General features: G+C 41.8%; 1 protein-coding gene across 2 annotated transcripts in view; it reads right to left on the bottom strand.

Moving 5' to 3' along the window:
• The window catches only part of far1 (fatty acyl CoA reductase 1), a 29,326-nt gene extending 16,126 nt beyond the window's left edge, over positions 1-13,200 (bottom strand). For both annotated transcript variants that reach the window (XM_031738344.2, XM_031738345.2), the window contains exons 1-3: positions 13,066-13,200; positions 2,663-2,764; positions 342-458 (exon numbers count right to left, since the gene is read on the bottom strand). In XM_031738344.2, the coding sequence (XP_031594204.1) occupies positions 342-458; positions 2,663-2,734 (189 nt within the window). In that variant the 5' untranslated portion in view covers positions 2,735-2,764; positions 13,066-13,200. The remainder of the gene's footprint in view (positions 1-341; positions 459-2,662; positions 2,765-13,065) is intronic.
• Positions 13,201-18,596: the final 5,396 nt, after the last annotated feature.

The following is an 18,596-nucleotide window of genomic DNA, read 5'->3' on the forward strand; positions in this document are numbered from 1 at the left end:
CACTTTAGGATGAAGAGTCATCACTTCTCAGACCAACCTGTTATTCCTTGTTTTGTTTTTCCTTGTTTTTAAACATTGCATTCGGCATCAAACTGGAAAACTGTTCCCAAAGAATGTGGTAGTATCACCGTGTGGGGGGTTTCTGCATAATCTTTATCAGATGCTGCTTCACCAACACGTTGCTGCTTGTCAGGCCAGAGGGTGTTCATTGTTGATGGAAGCAGTGGCAAAAATATGCAGTATAACATTTCTGTGCGCCACTTTTGTTCCGTCCGCCAGCCACAGAAGAGCCTCAAAACCATTCATCACATCACACCATCCTCTCTTTGCCCATTACTCACCTTGCTGTTGATCATTTCAGAGATGCGGGTTTTAGGGCTTTGACCAGCTTTCGATCTGACCAGCACATAGACTGATCTGACTTCTGGACAGGACCTCAGCAGCTTCTCCAGCAGCACCTTCAAAAACAAGCAAGCAAAATGACTCAGTTTGGTCTGAGATTGTTACAAATGGTCAGTCCTGCTAAATCTTCTCAAAAGACAAACTGATACAGAAGAAAAAGGATTTTGGCTTCTCTCTTGTTTCAAAGAAGTTGCATATTTTATTAGGCAAAGATTTTGCACCAGAGTCCTCTTTATACAACTCCCACTTATGTGGGCTTGGTACTGGCACTAGGACTACACTAGCTTGTGAACACAGTGAGGCTGACTTCGTGTCCCATCCCCATCTCAAACTGGGGTCTGTCACATGCAAGTTGAATGTGTTAACCACTACACTGTGGTTGACATAGGCTACGTTCACACTGCAGGCGAAAGCGCATCAAATCCGATTTTTTCGCCCCTATGCGACCCGTATCCGATCATGGTATGACAGTGTGAACGGCACAAATCCGATATTTTCAAATCCGATCTGGGTCACTTTCGTATGTGGTACTGAATCCGATACGTATCCGATGTTTTAGAAAGCGACTGCTGTTTGAACGGTCATGTCGCATTAAATCCGTCTTTTACGTCACTGACACAAGACAGATGCCAATTATCAGCGAATGCGAACGCTTCCTGGCCATCCAGTGTAGATGTCAGTGAAACTGTTGGGAAGACAACGTTAACATTTTATTTGTACTGTATAATCTGCAGATTCTGACAGAAATCTGCAACGATCCTTTGAAGCACCGCTCCTCTAAAACTGCAATAAGGATCATTATTAGGTTATCTACATTATTATGTAAATAACACAATAATTTAAAGCAAAAATCTGGAAACATAAAGTCCGAAGTCTTTATATTAAGGGCCATCAGTCAAACAATACTGTTTGCTCTGGGTCTAAACAGAGCGAGTTGTGTGTGACATCTTCTTTTGCGCATGCGGGCCGCTTTGAGCGTTCACACTAGAGAGCGTTTGATGTCGCATTTTATGTGTAGTGTGAACAAGCAGACAAAAAAATCGGATTTGATCAAAAAATCGGAATTGAGCATTAAGACCTGCAGTGTGAACGTAGCCTAAGAGGCCTTCCGACTCTCCTCTAACAGCTTAAGTAAAGTGGAAGTAAGAAATTCAGGACATGACTCTTATCATCACCATGACTGCTATACAGTCACTAACCAAAAGCAGCTTAGAAATGGAATCCAATAAGCCCCAACATCAACAACCAATCAAAACCTTTATGTGGCTTTAGATGCTATTTAGCTGGCTAAATGGGAAAGATGACCGTCTAGGGAAAAAAAAAAAAAAAAGTAAAAAAAAAAAAAAAAAAAAGTGCATTTAATAGGAAATCTTATGGTAGCTAGGATAAGCAAAGGTAAGCTAAGACGCCCTTTATCCCAAACTCTCCTCTACCCAAAATCTTAAAATGAAATGGTGATATTTGACTGGTTATGCTGTTGCCATGGAAATGTTTAAACCTGACACTCACTAGACCTGAGGGGTGGGGGGGGGACAAAAAAACAAAAAACTCAAACACTGTATATCATGTATATCAATAACGAGGATTTACTTTGCCAAAACACCACAATCTAAAACATATTAAACTATTAATGTACAACATTTTTATTAACCATATAAAACACCGTGATAATGAAAAAGATCAAATTTGAAAAGGCTGAAAGATGTTTGAAGTTGGAACTTGAGATTTGCAATGCATTATGGGTTGAGTATTCATTTTCCTCTTGCCAAAAATTAGTTCTGTACATATTCTTGTACTTTTGCTTTCTTCCGTTTTCCTTTATTTTGAGGACCCAAATCAAATATTTTTGACTCACAGCTGCTCAGCTTGGTTTGAGGCTTAAATCTTTTATATAAAAGATGCGATGCGTCACTGGAGGAAATTAATGAGAAATTCACTTCTGCAACCAGAGCCTTTAAAGTGAGTGCTCACTGCTGAGCTCTATACTGCAAAATAATAGCTGACAATAGAATTCGATGTGTTTGCATCATCACAAAACTGCAACACTGCAGTTCACTGGATGGCTGCAGTTGTGCAGAGACGTTCCAGCTGATGGAGAGTCATCGTGTGCGCCACTTCACTTTAACATGCAACTCAAGTCAAGTGTGTGTAACGTGCTTCAGACTGGAAACTCTCCAGATAGCCACTTTAAAGATTAGCAAAGTTCATATTGCTGGGTTCAGTCCTGCTAGCTGCTAACTGGTGAAAACCACAACTGTACCTTGCCCATGAAGCCGGTCGCTCCGGAGATCAGCACGTTTTTTCCTGCATAGTATTCTGGGATGTTCACCATGATGTCTGCAGTCTCTCAATATCACACAACCTGCACAGACATGATAGGAAAAAGATGAGTAAAATAAAATAAAGCTGTGTTACAAAGACAGTGAAGTCCTACACAGACTCACATTTGAGGAATTTCAAGGTTGTCAAACCTGCTTTGTGCCAACTTTAATCAGCCTGTAACATCAGCTTCATTCTGAAAACACCACACCAGGAAATGCTGCAAACATGCAAGTCATTGTGCACTTCAAATCAAACTTTAAAATAAAGTCTCCAACACAGCAAAGTTTTTAAACATGCCAGTGCTTCTCTAAACTGGTTTGAAGTAGGTTTAGTTGGAGAAGGGTGATGGGGGGGGGGGGGGGTGCGTTTAAAAAAAAAAAAAAAAAAAAAAAAAATAATGTATCCACAGCTGACTGGGAGGGTTATTTTAGTATGTTTTGATTATTTAATGCTAAAAATAAGAATCTATTGGCTTCATCAATTATGCAACTCTTTAAAGTAGAGACCAATTAAATGGTTTGCTTACTATAAATCAAAAGGAAGTAGTAGGACCTGGAAAATTTTATATATTAGGAAAACAAAAGCCAACAGCGCACAACTTTGCTGTCCTTGAAAGGGCTCCAAATATGCAAATGTAACTTTAACAAGCTGAATAATTTCCATGAACTATAGGAACAGTATTGTTTATTTTTAGAATAGTGCTGTAATACCACTAACAAGGATTTCCCCAAGAACATAATGGCTCACAGTAAGTTTCTGACAAAATAATGAATTAATAATTGCATGTGGAAATGTTATTTAATGCATTCATTCATTTTTTAAATGCACCAAATTATTAAATGATAATCCAAATATGAAACAAGTGTTCTGTGGCCTGGCTTGTAAAACACAAACGCACACAAAATCAAATCAGCTGTTGATAGCAGCTCTAAACCCAAGTCTGCAAACACTGCAGTAGACAAAGCACTTTGATGTGTGTCAACTTTATCAGTCGGATTATTGGCTTTTATAAAGAATGACACCGTCCAGCTGATAACGGGCCACTAGGATAGATAATTCACATAATCATTAACACAGGTGGTTTTCTCCCGTCGGCTGACTGGAGCCTATTATTGTACGGCACCGTTACAGAAATCCAAATCCATCTCCAGTTTTACTATTAGGTTGTTGTCCTGCTAGAACTTTATACTGTGCAGTGTGTCTGAATGTGGCTTTCAGAACAAACTGCATTATTGTGAATATAATTTATATGATTTTATTTATTATGAAGCGTTTTTATTTATGTGTGCATTGGTCTGCCTGTGTGATAACACACAGTAGCTGGCTTTAAATGAGATCAGAAGGTCAACACAGCAAGCTTCCCTAATTTCCACTGGGAAAATGATATATTGAGAGTGATGATAGGTCCATTCAACCAATTAACACACAAAATACAAGAAACTAATGTTTGGACATTCAAGCTATTATGATTTTCTATTAGATTTATTCATGTATACTCTAAGCGAATCATTCGTCCATCCTTCATACAGAAACAACCATGCAAATCGTTATCACGGTCTGCTCGTACTGACTTTATCCTTTCCTCTGAGCAGCTTCCGCCACATCCTGAGTCATTTCTGTGCCTTACAAGAAAGTTTGCATTAAATGGCTTTCTAAAATTATTACAAAAATCCACATAATCTGAAACCTGCAGTTTATACTTGCAGCCATCTTAGATTGTTTAACTACCGTAGGTTAAAGTGTAAAAAGTTTTAAAAAGGGGATAAACTAAGATTCCATGTTAGCTATCCAGCTCTTTTGTTCACATTGACAGTGCTAAAGGGCGATTCCGTGGTCATTCATGCTTGCATTTTGGCGCCATCGCCACACACGTAGTTACAGTTAAACTGGTTATTCAGGTTTGCACAGTCAGACTAGGACGGGGGTGGGCAACATCCTCCTCTCTCCTCGGGCAACACCGAGATAATGTGTAGCTCTACACTCTCCTATCTTATGTTTCATTTCAGTTATATAAAAGGGCTAAATTACACTAAACTCCAAGCATCTGGTAAACATTACAGATCGCTTTACATGAGGCTCATTTCCACACCAGATGGCTGGTTGCTTGAGAAAACTCGAGTCCACAGCACATCACGACATGCAGCATAAACTGATTTACTCCTTGAAAACTAGACACCAAGTCAGGGGTTACACTGATACCTTATTTTCATTGTCAGCTGGTGGAAAAATCCTGGTGGGCGCGCAATCCTCACCAAATGCCAAGAGGCACTGCCACCAGCCTGAAGACTTAAAAACTGTCAGTGAATTCTGCTGCGATGCAGAGCAATCGCTCATACACAGCAGATGATTAAAAATACCAAACAAACATTAACTCTGGACACTGATTGCATAACTTTTGCTAACACGGTACTGCAGCTGTTTGGGCTCTGTAGCTCATATGGACTGATGTGAGGAACAACTCCCCAGGTCCCACTGCTGTAGACGCTCTGTGGATCCCTGGCCTGTGCTGCAGATGCACCGTTTGCTGCATCACATCTTGTGCCAAGTGCCAAGCTCCAGCTGTACATCTGTCTGATCCCTGCTGCAACTAGGACCAAGTTTCACTGAGTGAGGGCAGAACAGCACTCACACCAGAGAGAGATTATAAAAGGTCTTTATTATAAATATCTATATTATAAAGACAGATATTTTAGTCTGATATAGCTTTGAGGTTATACCAGGCCTGAGACTGACCTTATTAAAAACATCACACATTGCCCATAATGTGACTGGCCTTAAAACTCAACTGAAAGGGGCATCCACACCATGTAACGTCGTGAAATTCTGCAGCTTGAAGCAATGACAGGGAAAACAAATTTTAATAGTAGTAAAGTAATACAAAAAAAAAAAAAAAAAAAAAAAAAAAAAAAAAAAACTAGGATACAGACATGTAAGAATAAGAAATTTGTCTATGCGTTATTAGTAAGGGAAACTGTACAGAATATTAGAAATGCCACATTTAAGTCGAGCGATTGAAAGGCCTACTAATGGGAGCAACTGACAGCACTGTTTAACATTAACACAGTAACTCAGCTTGATTATCTATTGTAGTGACCAACTGTCAGGGTAAGGCAAGCGGGAGCACATTAAGTCAGAAATAGCATGAAATGGAGAAGCTGGGGAAACTTGCCAATGGGATACACAAAAGGGTCTCAGCTGAGCCATCAGCTGACAGAGGCTGATGTTAGAATCAGCCTATCAGAACTGCGTGAACTCCATGAACTTTCAGAACCAAGGTTAAATTAAATTTTCGGTTTCAATATGGAACATTGAAGCCCCTTGTCTCTTATCTTCTATTCAGCAAACCCAAACATCAGGTGTAGTTTATTAAACCTCTGCACTCTAGACTATTATTCTCCCACACTCTCAAACTCTACGTAAGATTTTATTGATAAGGTTATCCGATCATTCCTATGATGAATCTTAAGATACTGAAAACACAAGCAGAAGAGGCACCGTCGCTTTGTGCGCATTTCTGTCATTTATCTACTTTTAGGATCCGTCTTCTTCCTGAGATGATCTGTGGGCTGTGTTTCTCAAAGGGTTCCCACACTTGCTGAGCAGTTTAACTATTTGCACAAACTTTAGTTTACATATCAATATTACGAAAAAAAAAAAAAATTAGATTGAACATGCCAATGTTTCAAGGTACAAAACCAAAACCCCCACAAAAGCTGTCAATGCATGAGGTCATATGGGGGAGGAAGTTGGGCTCGAGAGGCTGGAGCGTGTGCACGGCCCGAGGCTCACAATGTCTGTGACACACCTAAATCCACTGGCAGTAAAAGTGGATGACACAAATGTGAAGCTATTTGACCGGCCAGCTACTGTTGTCATCTTTCACTTGTTGCTGACAGTAGTTGGCTTACAGCACAAAGCTAAGTCTGCCTTTTGAAGAAAACGAGCACCAGAATGTCAAGTTATTTAAAATGGTCACAGAACAGCCAACTGCTGGCTTCCCATACCAGATTTCTTTTTTCCGTTTTGGAGAGGATCAAAGTATCAAGTAAAGAACACACATATCTGTGAGAGGATTATTTTGGATCAAAAGAGCAGAGGTAATGGGGACAACATAACCGCAGGTGTCCAGCAGAGCAAACTACTCAAACTCACACTGCAGAGCAACTCTGAAAACAGCAGTGTCACAGCTAAACTAAGGAGGATGTGCATATGCTTAAACTGGATTATCATATGAATTAAACTGTGGAAAATGCATTACATAACACTGTTTTTCTGGCCACTGGTTTGACCCATCTCAAAGTACCAGCTAAAGAACAGGAGCCAACAGGATCAGTGTTCAATCATGCAAAGGTTATACAGGCCACAGAGTTTAGAAAGTCAGGAGGTGTGTCAGCCTGCTTATCCTGGCATTTAAACTGCAAACATGCAAGACAATCACTCACATCACGCTGCTGTGTTATGGTGCTTAAATAACCAAGACTACCCCAGCCAGAACAACAAATCAGGTGTATTAAACCCCCAGGTGCTTGCTGCAGGCATTTATTAATTCTGTTGCAGCTGTAGATTTGTCGTGTGTGTGTGTGTGTGTGTGTGTGTGTGTGTGTGTGTGTGTGTGTGTGTGTGTGTGTGTGTGTGTGTGTGTGTGTGTGTGTGCGCATGAATAACCATCCTTCTAGTTTTGTTTGCTTTTCGTTTAGGGCCCTTGAAGGAAACACAACATAAAAACTAAAGAGTGTTTAAGTGCCTGAAGCCAGCTGAGTGTGGCCACAAGACAGGAAGCGTGTGGCCTCTTTTAAAAACCACAGCTTAGGAGTCATACCAAAAGGATACATGCACACCAATCGGAAAAAAAGAAAAAAGTAATGCACCAAAAATCGGGGTTGTAAAACCAAGTGATTTTACAAACCAGTAAATGTGGATTAGCCCACATTTAACTGTAAATGGTCAATGCAAAGCACCTCCTGAAAGATGAGCCCATCTGATCATTGAATCAATCACTCATGAGTCCTCTGCAAACTGTAGTACTATCTGCAGCTAGTTACTGCAATCACACTGATTCACTACTTGCCTAAATTATCATTCTAATTTAGCAGTATATCCAACAATGCATGTTCAAATTACTAGTGTTAGTCCAGCAACCATTTTTGTACACGTTTTGCATGATAGCCGACAGTTTGTAGGAGGAAAACAAACAAACAAAAAAAAAAAAAACCTTATTAAAAAATTTTATGTCCAAGCCTGACCTTTAAAACGCCTTCAAACTCTAAAGTCAACCAACACAGACTAACCACTCAAAGCAGCAGTTGGCAAACAAGTCCATTGTTGAGTGTGGTGGAGTGTAGCTTCACTTCCTCGTGAAACAACACCAATGCTGGTGATGCCAACACCTTAAAGAGTTTCATATTACAAAGTCAAGTGCTGTTGTTTTGGTCCTATACAAATAAAACTACATTGAACATGTTCTATGTGTCACATAAATATAAAAAAAATATAAAATCCTTGCTGCTACTAATAAGTCCTGTCTGCTTGGGGGCATGCCTACTACCGTCCACTGCAAGTAGGGCAAACCACACGGGCCTAGAGACTACTCACTGACCACCTGCCAGTGGTTGTCTCAGTTTCTGGTTTGCTTGGCACTTCCGTAAGTGTTTTCAGAAGAGTCAGAAACGACAGTCACAAGGTTTATGGTGCCGTTTATGAGCGATTCCACCTAGCATCAGACACCAACCTCCAGCAACCACTCCCCAAGTGGTTGAGGAGTAATTGAGGTGTAATTTTATTTCCTTTATTTCTTTTTTTTTTAAATTCACCCAGCTCTATTGAAAGGAACAATATCAAAGTGGCAGTATAGATTGGTAGACCAAAATATAGACCAGAAATACCAGCATGTGGCAGACACCCCACTTATAAATCATATTTATAAGAATTAAAAGCCCCACGAGAGCCTATCTGGAAGCACTGCATGCCTCTTTTGGCCAATATCTCCAGGGTTGTAGGAGAAAAAACTCTTTTGGCTAGAAGCAAGAATTGCTGCGAAGTTGCCTTCACAGGTAGGAATCTAGTAATGCTCATGATTCCTTGTGTTGCCTGGTCTATGATTATAGAGATCAGATAATTGAGAAAAACAAACAAGATGCGATCGTGAAGAAAAACGGGAATGCAGGGGAGAGAGGGGAGGTGTGGCTCTTAGCCTGACCAAAAAACAAACAAACAAACAAACAAACAAACAAACAAACAAAAAAACTAAAAATGGATCATGGCATGCAATAACACCTTTAAAGCCGCAGAGAAAGTGTGCACATCACAGATTTTTTTTTTTTTTTTTTTTAAAGACCCTGGAACAAAAGACTGTAAAAGCTTTCCCTCCCTGAACATATCTAGCATCCTCACATACAGCTGCCCTTGAAAACTCATCAGCCTACACTGAAAAACTCCCTCAAATCTTGTGTCTTCATGTGAATGAACAGAAAGCTCTGTCCCTGGATGTAGCCTTGCAGGGCCTGCTAAAGCATTTGATCAAGTGTTTGTGAAAGAGCTACTGTAGCCTACAGTCAGGCAGGCAGACAGCAAGTTGATCCCTGATGCTTCACTCTAAATAATTGATCAAATGCATTATAATGCCCCAACTGGGCACCTGTGGCTGAGGTTTAATGGTTTACAGATAGAAGAAGTCTAAGCTTTTGACAAATGCTCTCAGGAGCAATCCACACCTGACTGATGTGAAACCCCACCTAATACCAAGCAAGTGGGAGATTGATAAACCTTTGAATTAAATGATAAAGAGCTACAGACACTCAAATTTATATAGTAACACCACTAATCTAACCAAATTCAAAGATAAAGGCAATAATAATAATAAAAATAGAAATGTCATGATATCAAATGGTAATTCACTTTGTTCATGCTTGAATTGTAAAAAAAGAATCTAAGGATCCTTACTTTGAATTTAACGAGAAAATCCTTTAGTGTTGCGAAGGGTAGCTAACAAATAAATACCATTGTTTAATACATGTTTCACATATTTGATTGTGCTTTTATTGAAAGTGTGTTGACTGTATTATCTTTGAGTTTGTAATAGCCTCTGAGGCGCAGAAAAAGGCAATTAGAAAGATGGTAACAATAGCTGGTAGGTTGCTGGGAATTGGATTATCAAGCTTAAAAAAAACATTTATAAAGCAGCAAGGCAAATAATATTGTGAGTGATGGGAGGCTTAATCCTCAGGCCATCAAATTTCTTAACAAAGGAAACATGTAATTTTTCCAATTGGTTCTGGTTAAAATTGACTCTCATTGCATTTTATGGATAAAGTCTTTGTATATTGTGTGCTTTCTGTCTTATGTTGACGTGATGCAATCAAATATCCAGACGAGGACAGATCTACCTACATTACACTGGGCTTAAGTTATGCTTTTCTCACCTTTGGGATGCTGTAATGCAAGTCTGTCCAAGTCTGTGGCAGCTACAAAACTTAACAGGTACAAAGAGAAGACAACACTTCGCTCCCGTTTAAGCTCAGTTGCACTGGTAACTTTAAAAATTGTGTTTTCACAGCTCTCTGTGCATCAGATTCACTTATATTACAAGTCTGTAACTTTATATTTATGACTAAAGGTCACTGAGGCAAACACCCAAAGAGTCCTTTGCGTGTCTGCGTCTATTTGTAGATTTCACATACTTGAACGTTAATACATTTGAATCAAGCGGAAAGCACTTTCAGTTCGCTCTCATTTTTGAATGAGCTAAATAAAATTTAGAGTAATACATTTAAATTAATTCAATTGAATTCATTTATATAACACCAAATAACAGCAAGAGTTGCCTCCAGGCACTTTATATTGTAAGGTAGTTCCAACAATAATACAGCGAAAACCCCAACCATCACACGACCACCTATGGAGCAAGCACTTGGCAAAAGTGGGAAGGAAGAACTCCCCTTTAACAGGAAGAAACCTCCAGCAGAACCAGGCTCCGGGGGGTGAGGTGGTGAGGGGAGGAAGACAGAACAAAAGTCACACTGTAGAAGAGAGCCAGAGATTAATAACTAATGATTAAATGCAGAGTGGTGTATAAAGATGCAAATTTAAAAAAGAAAACAGTGTATCATGGGAAGTCCCCAGAAGCCTTCTGCAGCTTATCTAGGGGAGGGTCACCTGATCCAGCCCTATGACCTTTATCAAAAAAGGAAAGTTGTAAGGCTAATCTTAAAAACAGAGGGTTTCTGAATGACCTGAAAGCTGAAGCTCCCGCTTCTTTAAAGCAGTAATAAGTGAAGACTTAAGATTTAAGTAGGATACTTCCCCACACTAAAGACAGAATCATAAACTGATGCAAAAAGTACCAAAACAAACACGCATCTCATGCGCAAAACATCTTCGGGGAGGACCCCCCATTCCCTGGAGTCTCCAGGCTTAAGCGAAACCTGGACACATGCAATACATAGCCTGGTGTTTGCAGAAGAATACTTATGAAAGCTCAAAAACAATATCTCAGGCCAGTGTGACGACACCAGCTGTAATCCTGTATGCCCTGTGCATACATTTTTAAAGCCCTTTACAACATCTTGAAAGCACAAGTTTAACGGCCGCAGGTCCAGTCTTCCGATTAGTTAACTGGTTTATGGGTTTGCATTTCTGACTGCATGTTTTTACACTTGAAGATGGACAACTGGGGTTAACATCGTTTTATTACATGGACAAAATTTCTGGTGCTCCTTAGCAGTGCTCATTTTCATACATTTTTCCTTAGCTAGCCAACAAAAAAAGGATGGCTGGCTTTCCCTTTTGAAAAAGAACTAAAACAAAGGCAAGTAAAAATTTGGCAGAGGTTTGTTTGCTAACAAACGTACTTATTTTTATGATGTTGCACAAGTTATCTTGCAAGAGGGTGAGACTGTAGAGATGCTGAATGAAACTTAACTGATAGAAACCCATTTTGTTTTTTCATCTGACTTTTTGATTGTGTTGTAGCATCAACATCTCCAACTGACACCATCCTGGTCCTGTTTTTAAATGAAGATTCTACTAAATGTGCTTAATTGCAACTTTCGGTGATTTATACTGAACACAGATTTATACTGAACACAGATTTATACTGAACACAGATTTATACTGAACACAGATTTATACTGAACACAGATGTTGCGATAAAGAGGTTTGGCTTGATATTTTGTTGCTGCTAGGCAAGTTTTTTTTAAGAATATGTTCGTAGAGGTAGTGCAACTACCACAAAAAAAATAAAATAAAATAATCATGAATCTCATTCTCGCTCTCTGGGGAGGCCAACCAGCACACAAATCCTGCAGGTGCAAATGCCAACAAGCTGCTTATTCCAGTCAGAATCAACTTCCTGCCTGTAATTGTTGACAAAGCACAGCCATCTATGTACTTGTACGGACTTATATTGTTTCAAGCTAATTTAACCTGCAAAGTATGCCAACCGAGTGGGAACAGAGCCAAATCCTAGAGCACTGAATAAACTTTATACACATATATTTGTGTTAATTATTGAGAGACAAACTTCATCTGAAAGTTTATATTTTCAGGAGACCTCAGAAATATCTGAGGGGAAAAAATGAAATAAACCTTCTGATGATTGCAACAATTCCCCCATTTTCTTTCAGTCAGCATGTCACCATAATCATCGTGATGAAGTAATTTTTTGAGATTCTACCAAAGCCAGTGTGTGCAATTACAAAAAGCATGAAAGAGGAGGGGGGGGGAAATAAAAAAGCCAGACTCCATTAGGTAGAGTGAGCCCGTGATTCTCATTACACACAGCTGCCTCAAATCATTATCACGGTCACCACTCACTCTATTTGCACAGTAGGCGACGATTAAACCGACCACGCAGACTAATGTTTGGCTGTGACTGCCCATAATGTGATTAGTAGCAGAATCTGCGAGGAAATTAGAAGCGATGCGCCTCAGCTAGAGCCTCGCCACAAATTAAAAGAGTCTCCTGTGCTGCTGGAGTAGTTCCCCCTTCCTTGTTTAAGTAGTAAAAACGAGGAAGAGTGGCCACCCCACAAGAAATGCAGCAAGAGTTTCGCGTGGCTGGCTGCCACGTTTGTGCGCGATGTGCGGGAAATGCCAGCAGAGTCGCAGCTGGTCCTCATATCTGCGTAATTTGCTGGAGCTGCGCTACAGCAGCCTTGAGCCACCCCTCCCTTCTCCGTGTCGCATCTCTGCCTACACGTTGACAGCCTGTCGCACGGGCACTTGAAGCTCTGAAACCCCGCTTACAGTTACAGAAGCACGAGCACACACATACATACACGGGCAGAGACGCACACAAGAGCGCGCGCGCGCGTCTCCACGAGGCGATTTGAAGCGTGTACGTACCAGAAATGTCGGCGCTTTTCCCCCCGGCGTGAAAACTTAGGAGAGAGTGGTGAAGTGAGGCGGGAAGCGAAAAGTAGCGAGTACCGCTACGAAAGACGGAGTGGAGCCCCAGCAGGAAGCCAGCGGAATAAATGAACCCCGTGACGTCAGGGACAGCGGTCTCGCGCACAGATAGGAAGGAGATGAGGTCTCACTCCTACCTGTTTCACCTACTCGACCTAAGGAGACACGAAAAGACTTTTGACTGAGACTTTTCTCCTAATTATGACTTACTATCGTTTAATTATGAGACAGAGGTCATTATTACCTGAGGCAAAACCTGCAAGGCTTTCTAAGCCTTAAATCATCAATTTATTAGGACATCACGTTCACAGTAACACTTTCGTAGAAACTGGAAGTATCCTCGTGGTACGTTTAGATAAAAAAAAAAAAAAAATGGCAGTAGCTATGACTAAATAAGGTTTCTGTGCAAAACCTCTTTTTTTTGTTTCAGCACCGTAGGTGTGAAACCGCTTTATCAAATTTGCATCTGTAACATAGCAAAAGTAGGTGGAGTAAGCGTCAAACAGAAAGTTCACCCTGAAAAGCCAGTCCGCATGGGCTGAGGAAAACAGACATAATAATCAGGTCATAACATTTTTGTAGCTAGCGCATTTCTCAGGCGTGGGCAGTTAATTTTCCCAAGGGGCCTCGTGAGAAACTGGGACTGTTGTGGAGGGCTGCATCAAAACACAGAGCCCAGTTCTGCTCATTATGTGTGCCTATGCCAAGAGGCACACATATTACTATTCCTCGGATTTATTATTCTTATTATGTGTGCCTATGCCAAGAGGCACACATATTACTATTCGTCGGATTTATTATGTGTGCCTATGGAAAGAGGCACACATATTACTATTCGTCGGATTTATTATTCTTATTATGTGTGCCTATGCCAAGAGGCACACATATTACTATTCGTCGGATTTATTATTCTTATTATTATTATTATTATTCTCCATCTTCCGCCTAAATTTGGCACGTATCACGCCCGCAGTTTTGAGAAAAGCTTCATATATGTTACCTCATTTTGTGCGGCTGGATCTGGAATGGTGTGCTATGACTTTTGGTGTTTATGACTATTATAGTTTTTTAAATATTAATATTTTAGTGAAAATTTTCCCGCGCTCCTCTGCCAAACAGTTTTGACAATAGGGGTACATATGTTACATCATTTTGTGCGGCTGGAGCTGGGCTAGTATGGTGTGACTTTTGGTGTTTATAACTTTTATAGTTTTTGAAATATTTAGATTTTAGTGCAAATTTAGGCGAATTTCTAGGCTCCTGAGAAAGATTCTGCTTTTGGCACCATAGAAACAGACTTCATTTGTGGTGTGTTGGCTCTCTCTAGTGGTATTCCGGGAGAAGTACGGCCTAAAGGGTGCCATGCTTGGTGAAAACTACATATCCCACAATTCATAGCATGCCTCTACCGAGTCAAACAATGGCGGACACCACTTCGTTTTATATGTCTTTTATCCGTGTTTCTAGGTCACAAAATACACTTTTAAGATATTTTCAGGCGAGAATGTAGGTGTGTAAACTTCAAATATCTGCTCGTTTTATCAAGACATCTGTTAAGGTTCAAAAGTTGGAGAAAAGGAGTACGGAGGGCTCACAAGCAAATAACAACTCTGGTCCGGAAGATGTGGTCAAAGCAAAGATTTATTGATTACACGCGTGGAGTCCGAAGCTGGGCAAAGTCAGCAATCGAACTGAACTCACGATGATTAAACAAAGGTTTTATATGGGTACAATAACAAAGCCCCCCTCTTTTGCAAAAATAGACAAGGTACAGCTTACGTCACCTAAACCACAAAATGTTCCGTGAACTTTAACATGGTTTAAAGAACATTACGTCTCTTGTCTCGACATCAGTTGCACTTCCTCTGAGTACTTCAGCACAATTCTGCATTTGCAGCAAAAATACATCTCCACTTCTGCCCTACCAAAATAGATCTGTTATGGTGTGTGTGTGTGTGTGAGTGTGTGTATGTGTGGGCGCCTGCTGTGTAGGCTATGTATGTGTCATGACCCCGTTTGCACCTTTGCCTCACACTGCTCGTCTTAGCCAGACATAGGCCTGTGCACATACACAGCTAAACTCTGTGTGATTTCTAGGGTAAATGTCACACTCGAACCATTAAGGAAACTTACTCAACAGATATAAGGTATAAATGATAAAAACTTAACTCTTAACTTTAAAGAATATAAGTAATAAAAGATAAAAATCACTCCAGGCGTCTGTAAGCAGGTGTGTTGCCATTCCTTTCAGAGCTCCTGTCCTCCTCACCGTGTATTGGCTGATCCTTAACGCCTGCCAAGAGTTTCTGACCTTCACTTGACCAGGAGCCACAGCTCTTTAATAAGCTCAAATGCAATCATGTGTAAAAGATTAAAATCATTTTCATAACAAAAGTTCTCTCTTCTCAGATGTACCAATATGTTTGCTCGTCTCTACTACAGTTCAATCATTGAAAATTACACTGATCAGCATGCTTTGTGGAAATTACAGATTACATCATGGCAAAAGCATTTGTCAGACCCCTCACTCCCCCTTTTGACCTCTGACTGACCAGAGGTCACCATACTTTCAGGTGCTTCACTCCTCGTCCCACACAGCGACTCCCATGTCCCTCAAAGGCATCATGGGTATGTGGGCTTCTGCTCCCGAATCCACTGCCTTCGTGATCACCTTTTCTAACAGAGCTCGGGCACAAGGAATGAGACAACAGCCACAAGTCACCAAAATACCCACCAACACAGCTAATGAAAGCATAATGGGAAGTACAAACCCTTTCCACTGTCCGAAGACCGAGGTCATCCAGCCCTCCAGCGGATTCTCAATTCCCGAATGTTCGTGCATGGTCTTAGAGAGCGTTTTCAACCCCTCTAGTGCTCGAGTGACTGACCCGTCTGGAGCCGTGTTATTAGGAATAAAAGTACAGCACTGATCACCGAACATCGCACATACACCGCCTCGTTCTGCTAACAGCATGTCTAAAGCCATTCTATTCTGCACCCCCATCAACGAGGTCGGACCCACTTGCTCCACTAGCCCTTCCATCCCATCTCGAGTAAGGTTAGAGAGTCTCAGCAGATTATAGTGAACATAATTAATTCTATCCACATTCTTGTTAGGGGTCACAGGAAAGAGAGCAGCGATTATTGGAATATTTTCAAACCCGGCGGCTATTTGATCCGCAAGCTTATACTCATTTGGAACTCCCCGGGGCACCCCTATTGAGTCTATCCAGGTCGGCGAGTCCATCCTAGGATCATAAGCATGTGTTCCCTCAGCCCCTCTTTTTCCCAGAACGTGTCTCTTGCGCCTAGCTGTCAGTGTGCGTGTGTCGTGCTTTGGGAATGCCTTCACCCGGTTTCCTATTAACATAAGTGGCGCACCTAGCCTCACCATTGCGCACGTCCCCACGCTTCCCAGAGGAACACGAGCCAAAAGAGTTTTATGTCCGCAATAATAATAAAGCCCACTTCTAGCCCAGGTCCCAATCAAAGTGTTTGCATGACTTACATTGTTTGTGGTTCTCCCTGTTTTGGTAACCGAACACCAACTTGGGTCAATTTCTCCCACCTCATATTTCACGTGATCTGTGGAGAACTTAAAACACGTATAATTATCTTTTTTCGGCATAAATGGTCCCGCCTTTGTATGTTTATCGGTTGGGGGAAATAAACTGGACAACACCGTGCAGTTTCCAGTGCTCACCACTCCTCTGGTCAGTTGCAGCATACAGTCATAGCCCCACTGATCCTCTGGATGTAGTGGTGCTGGTTCTGTGAACAAACGTGGTCTAGCCGACGCACAAGCCACACAATTTGACACTTGCTGTTCCTCGGCATTTAATGCCATCCAGTCCAGCCACAGGTTACTGTCACTGAACCCGGTGGCGCGTTCTATCAAATCCTTTGGTTTTAACCTCGTATAATCTACCGTGAGGACTCGCCTGGCTTTTGGTTCCCGTTCCTCTGGTGCTGCGGTAGACGACACGTTTTCTACTGGCTTGGGTTTTGGGTTGACAAGATTTATCCTAATTACCCCTGTCGGATCTGTTCCCACCATATCTATCCCGATTACCAGGTAAAACACACCTCCCGGACTTTCTGACCTAGGGAGAGCATTCCAAGGACCCAGGGAAAGAGTAATGGGGTTCTGAGAAGTGGAAAAATCCCTCTGTATTGCTATCCCTTTTAACCCTTCAGGCACTTGCGGCTGCCACCCCACTCCGGTCCATCCTACCACATTTCCCCAACCAGGAATACACCACTGCCCTGCAGTATAAGACCCCAGGACAGCGTGACTTCCCCGACTGGAGTGAGGGCTCCCTCCCCGTGTGCATATGGCAGGGTGACTACAAATCACACATCATATCCCTCCAGCTGCTATTTACCCCTTCGCAATCTATCACTTCACATAAGTCAAACATATACGCACTTGTGGACCCTTTAACGTAGTCCAACTCTAGCCCCTTATATCTGCTGAGACACCCATCCTTTATACCCGAGATTTCACGCTGTGTTCTCACCCTTGGCCCCGTTTCGGCGAACGATCCCTCTTGTGGTGCTGGAGTGGGCTGGCCTCCGGGTCCGGACAGTTCGCTTGGGTTTTTCTGCAAAGTATAAACGAGCAAACATACGGCCATAATTAATATCATCACAGACATCAAACTCACAATAACAAGTAATATTTTAATTTGTGCCCTCTCCTCATGAGGGTCTAATTCACGGCGTGGCATTTTTCAACGTGTATTTAATAATTAAAAATAAAAGAATACAAAGCGTGGTTTTTCTGTGTCTCTTTGCTGCTTGCTTTTTCTCTTTCTCAGCTTTTTCCGGCCACTCAGTTTGTGGTTGCTCCTTTCTGTAGGCGCGGCGACCTCCTCCTCTGCGGTTCTTCTTGCTTCGGCCTTTCGGGTAGACTACCGATCGGCCCGTTGCACGGGGGAGAGGATTTATTTTGCCTCTTAGATTTGTTGCTCCCCGTGTCCGGTGGCGCCGGGTCCTCGTCCACTAGGCTCTCGTCTGCTGCCGCACACTGCGTCCAATGGAACCAGGTGTCGCCTTTCCCTTTCAGCTGGACCGCTGTAGCCGTCCGCCCTGTCACCTCGTATGGACCTGTCCACCTGGGTTCCTTCCACTTGCGTTTGATGACCTTTAGCCACACCGCCTTGGCGTCCGGGACCTCTCCTTTCTCTCTGGGGTTCTCACACGTCACCTGTTTTGTGAAACTGGACACAAGGGCTTTCAACTCGTTAAAATATTCAGCATGAGACCTGTTCCTTTTCTGGGGCTGCTCCGCCGAGACCACTGTCCAAGGGGCTGGAAACTGTCTCCCGGTCAGCAGCTCGTGACGGGTAAAGCCTGTTGACTGATTCACAGAACATCGTATGGTCATCAAAGCAATGGGGAGTGCAGCTACCCAACTTAACCCTGTTTGTGCGCATATTTTAGCCATCTTATTTTTTAAGTTCAGA

This window comes from Oreochromis aureus, linkage group 7 (assembly GCF_013358895.1).
Source record: "Oreochromis aureus strain Israel breed Guangdong linkage group 7, ZZ_aureus, whole genome shotgun sequence".
Classification (NCBI taxonomy): Eukaryota; Metazoa; Chordata; class Actinopteri; order Cichliformes; family Cichlidae; genus Oreochromis; species Oreochromis aureus.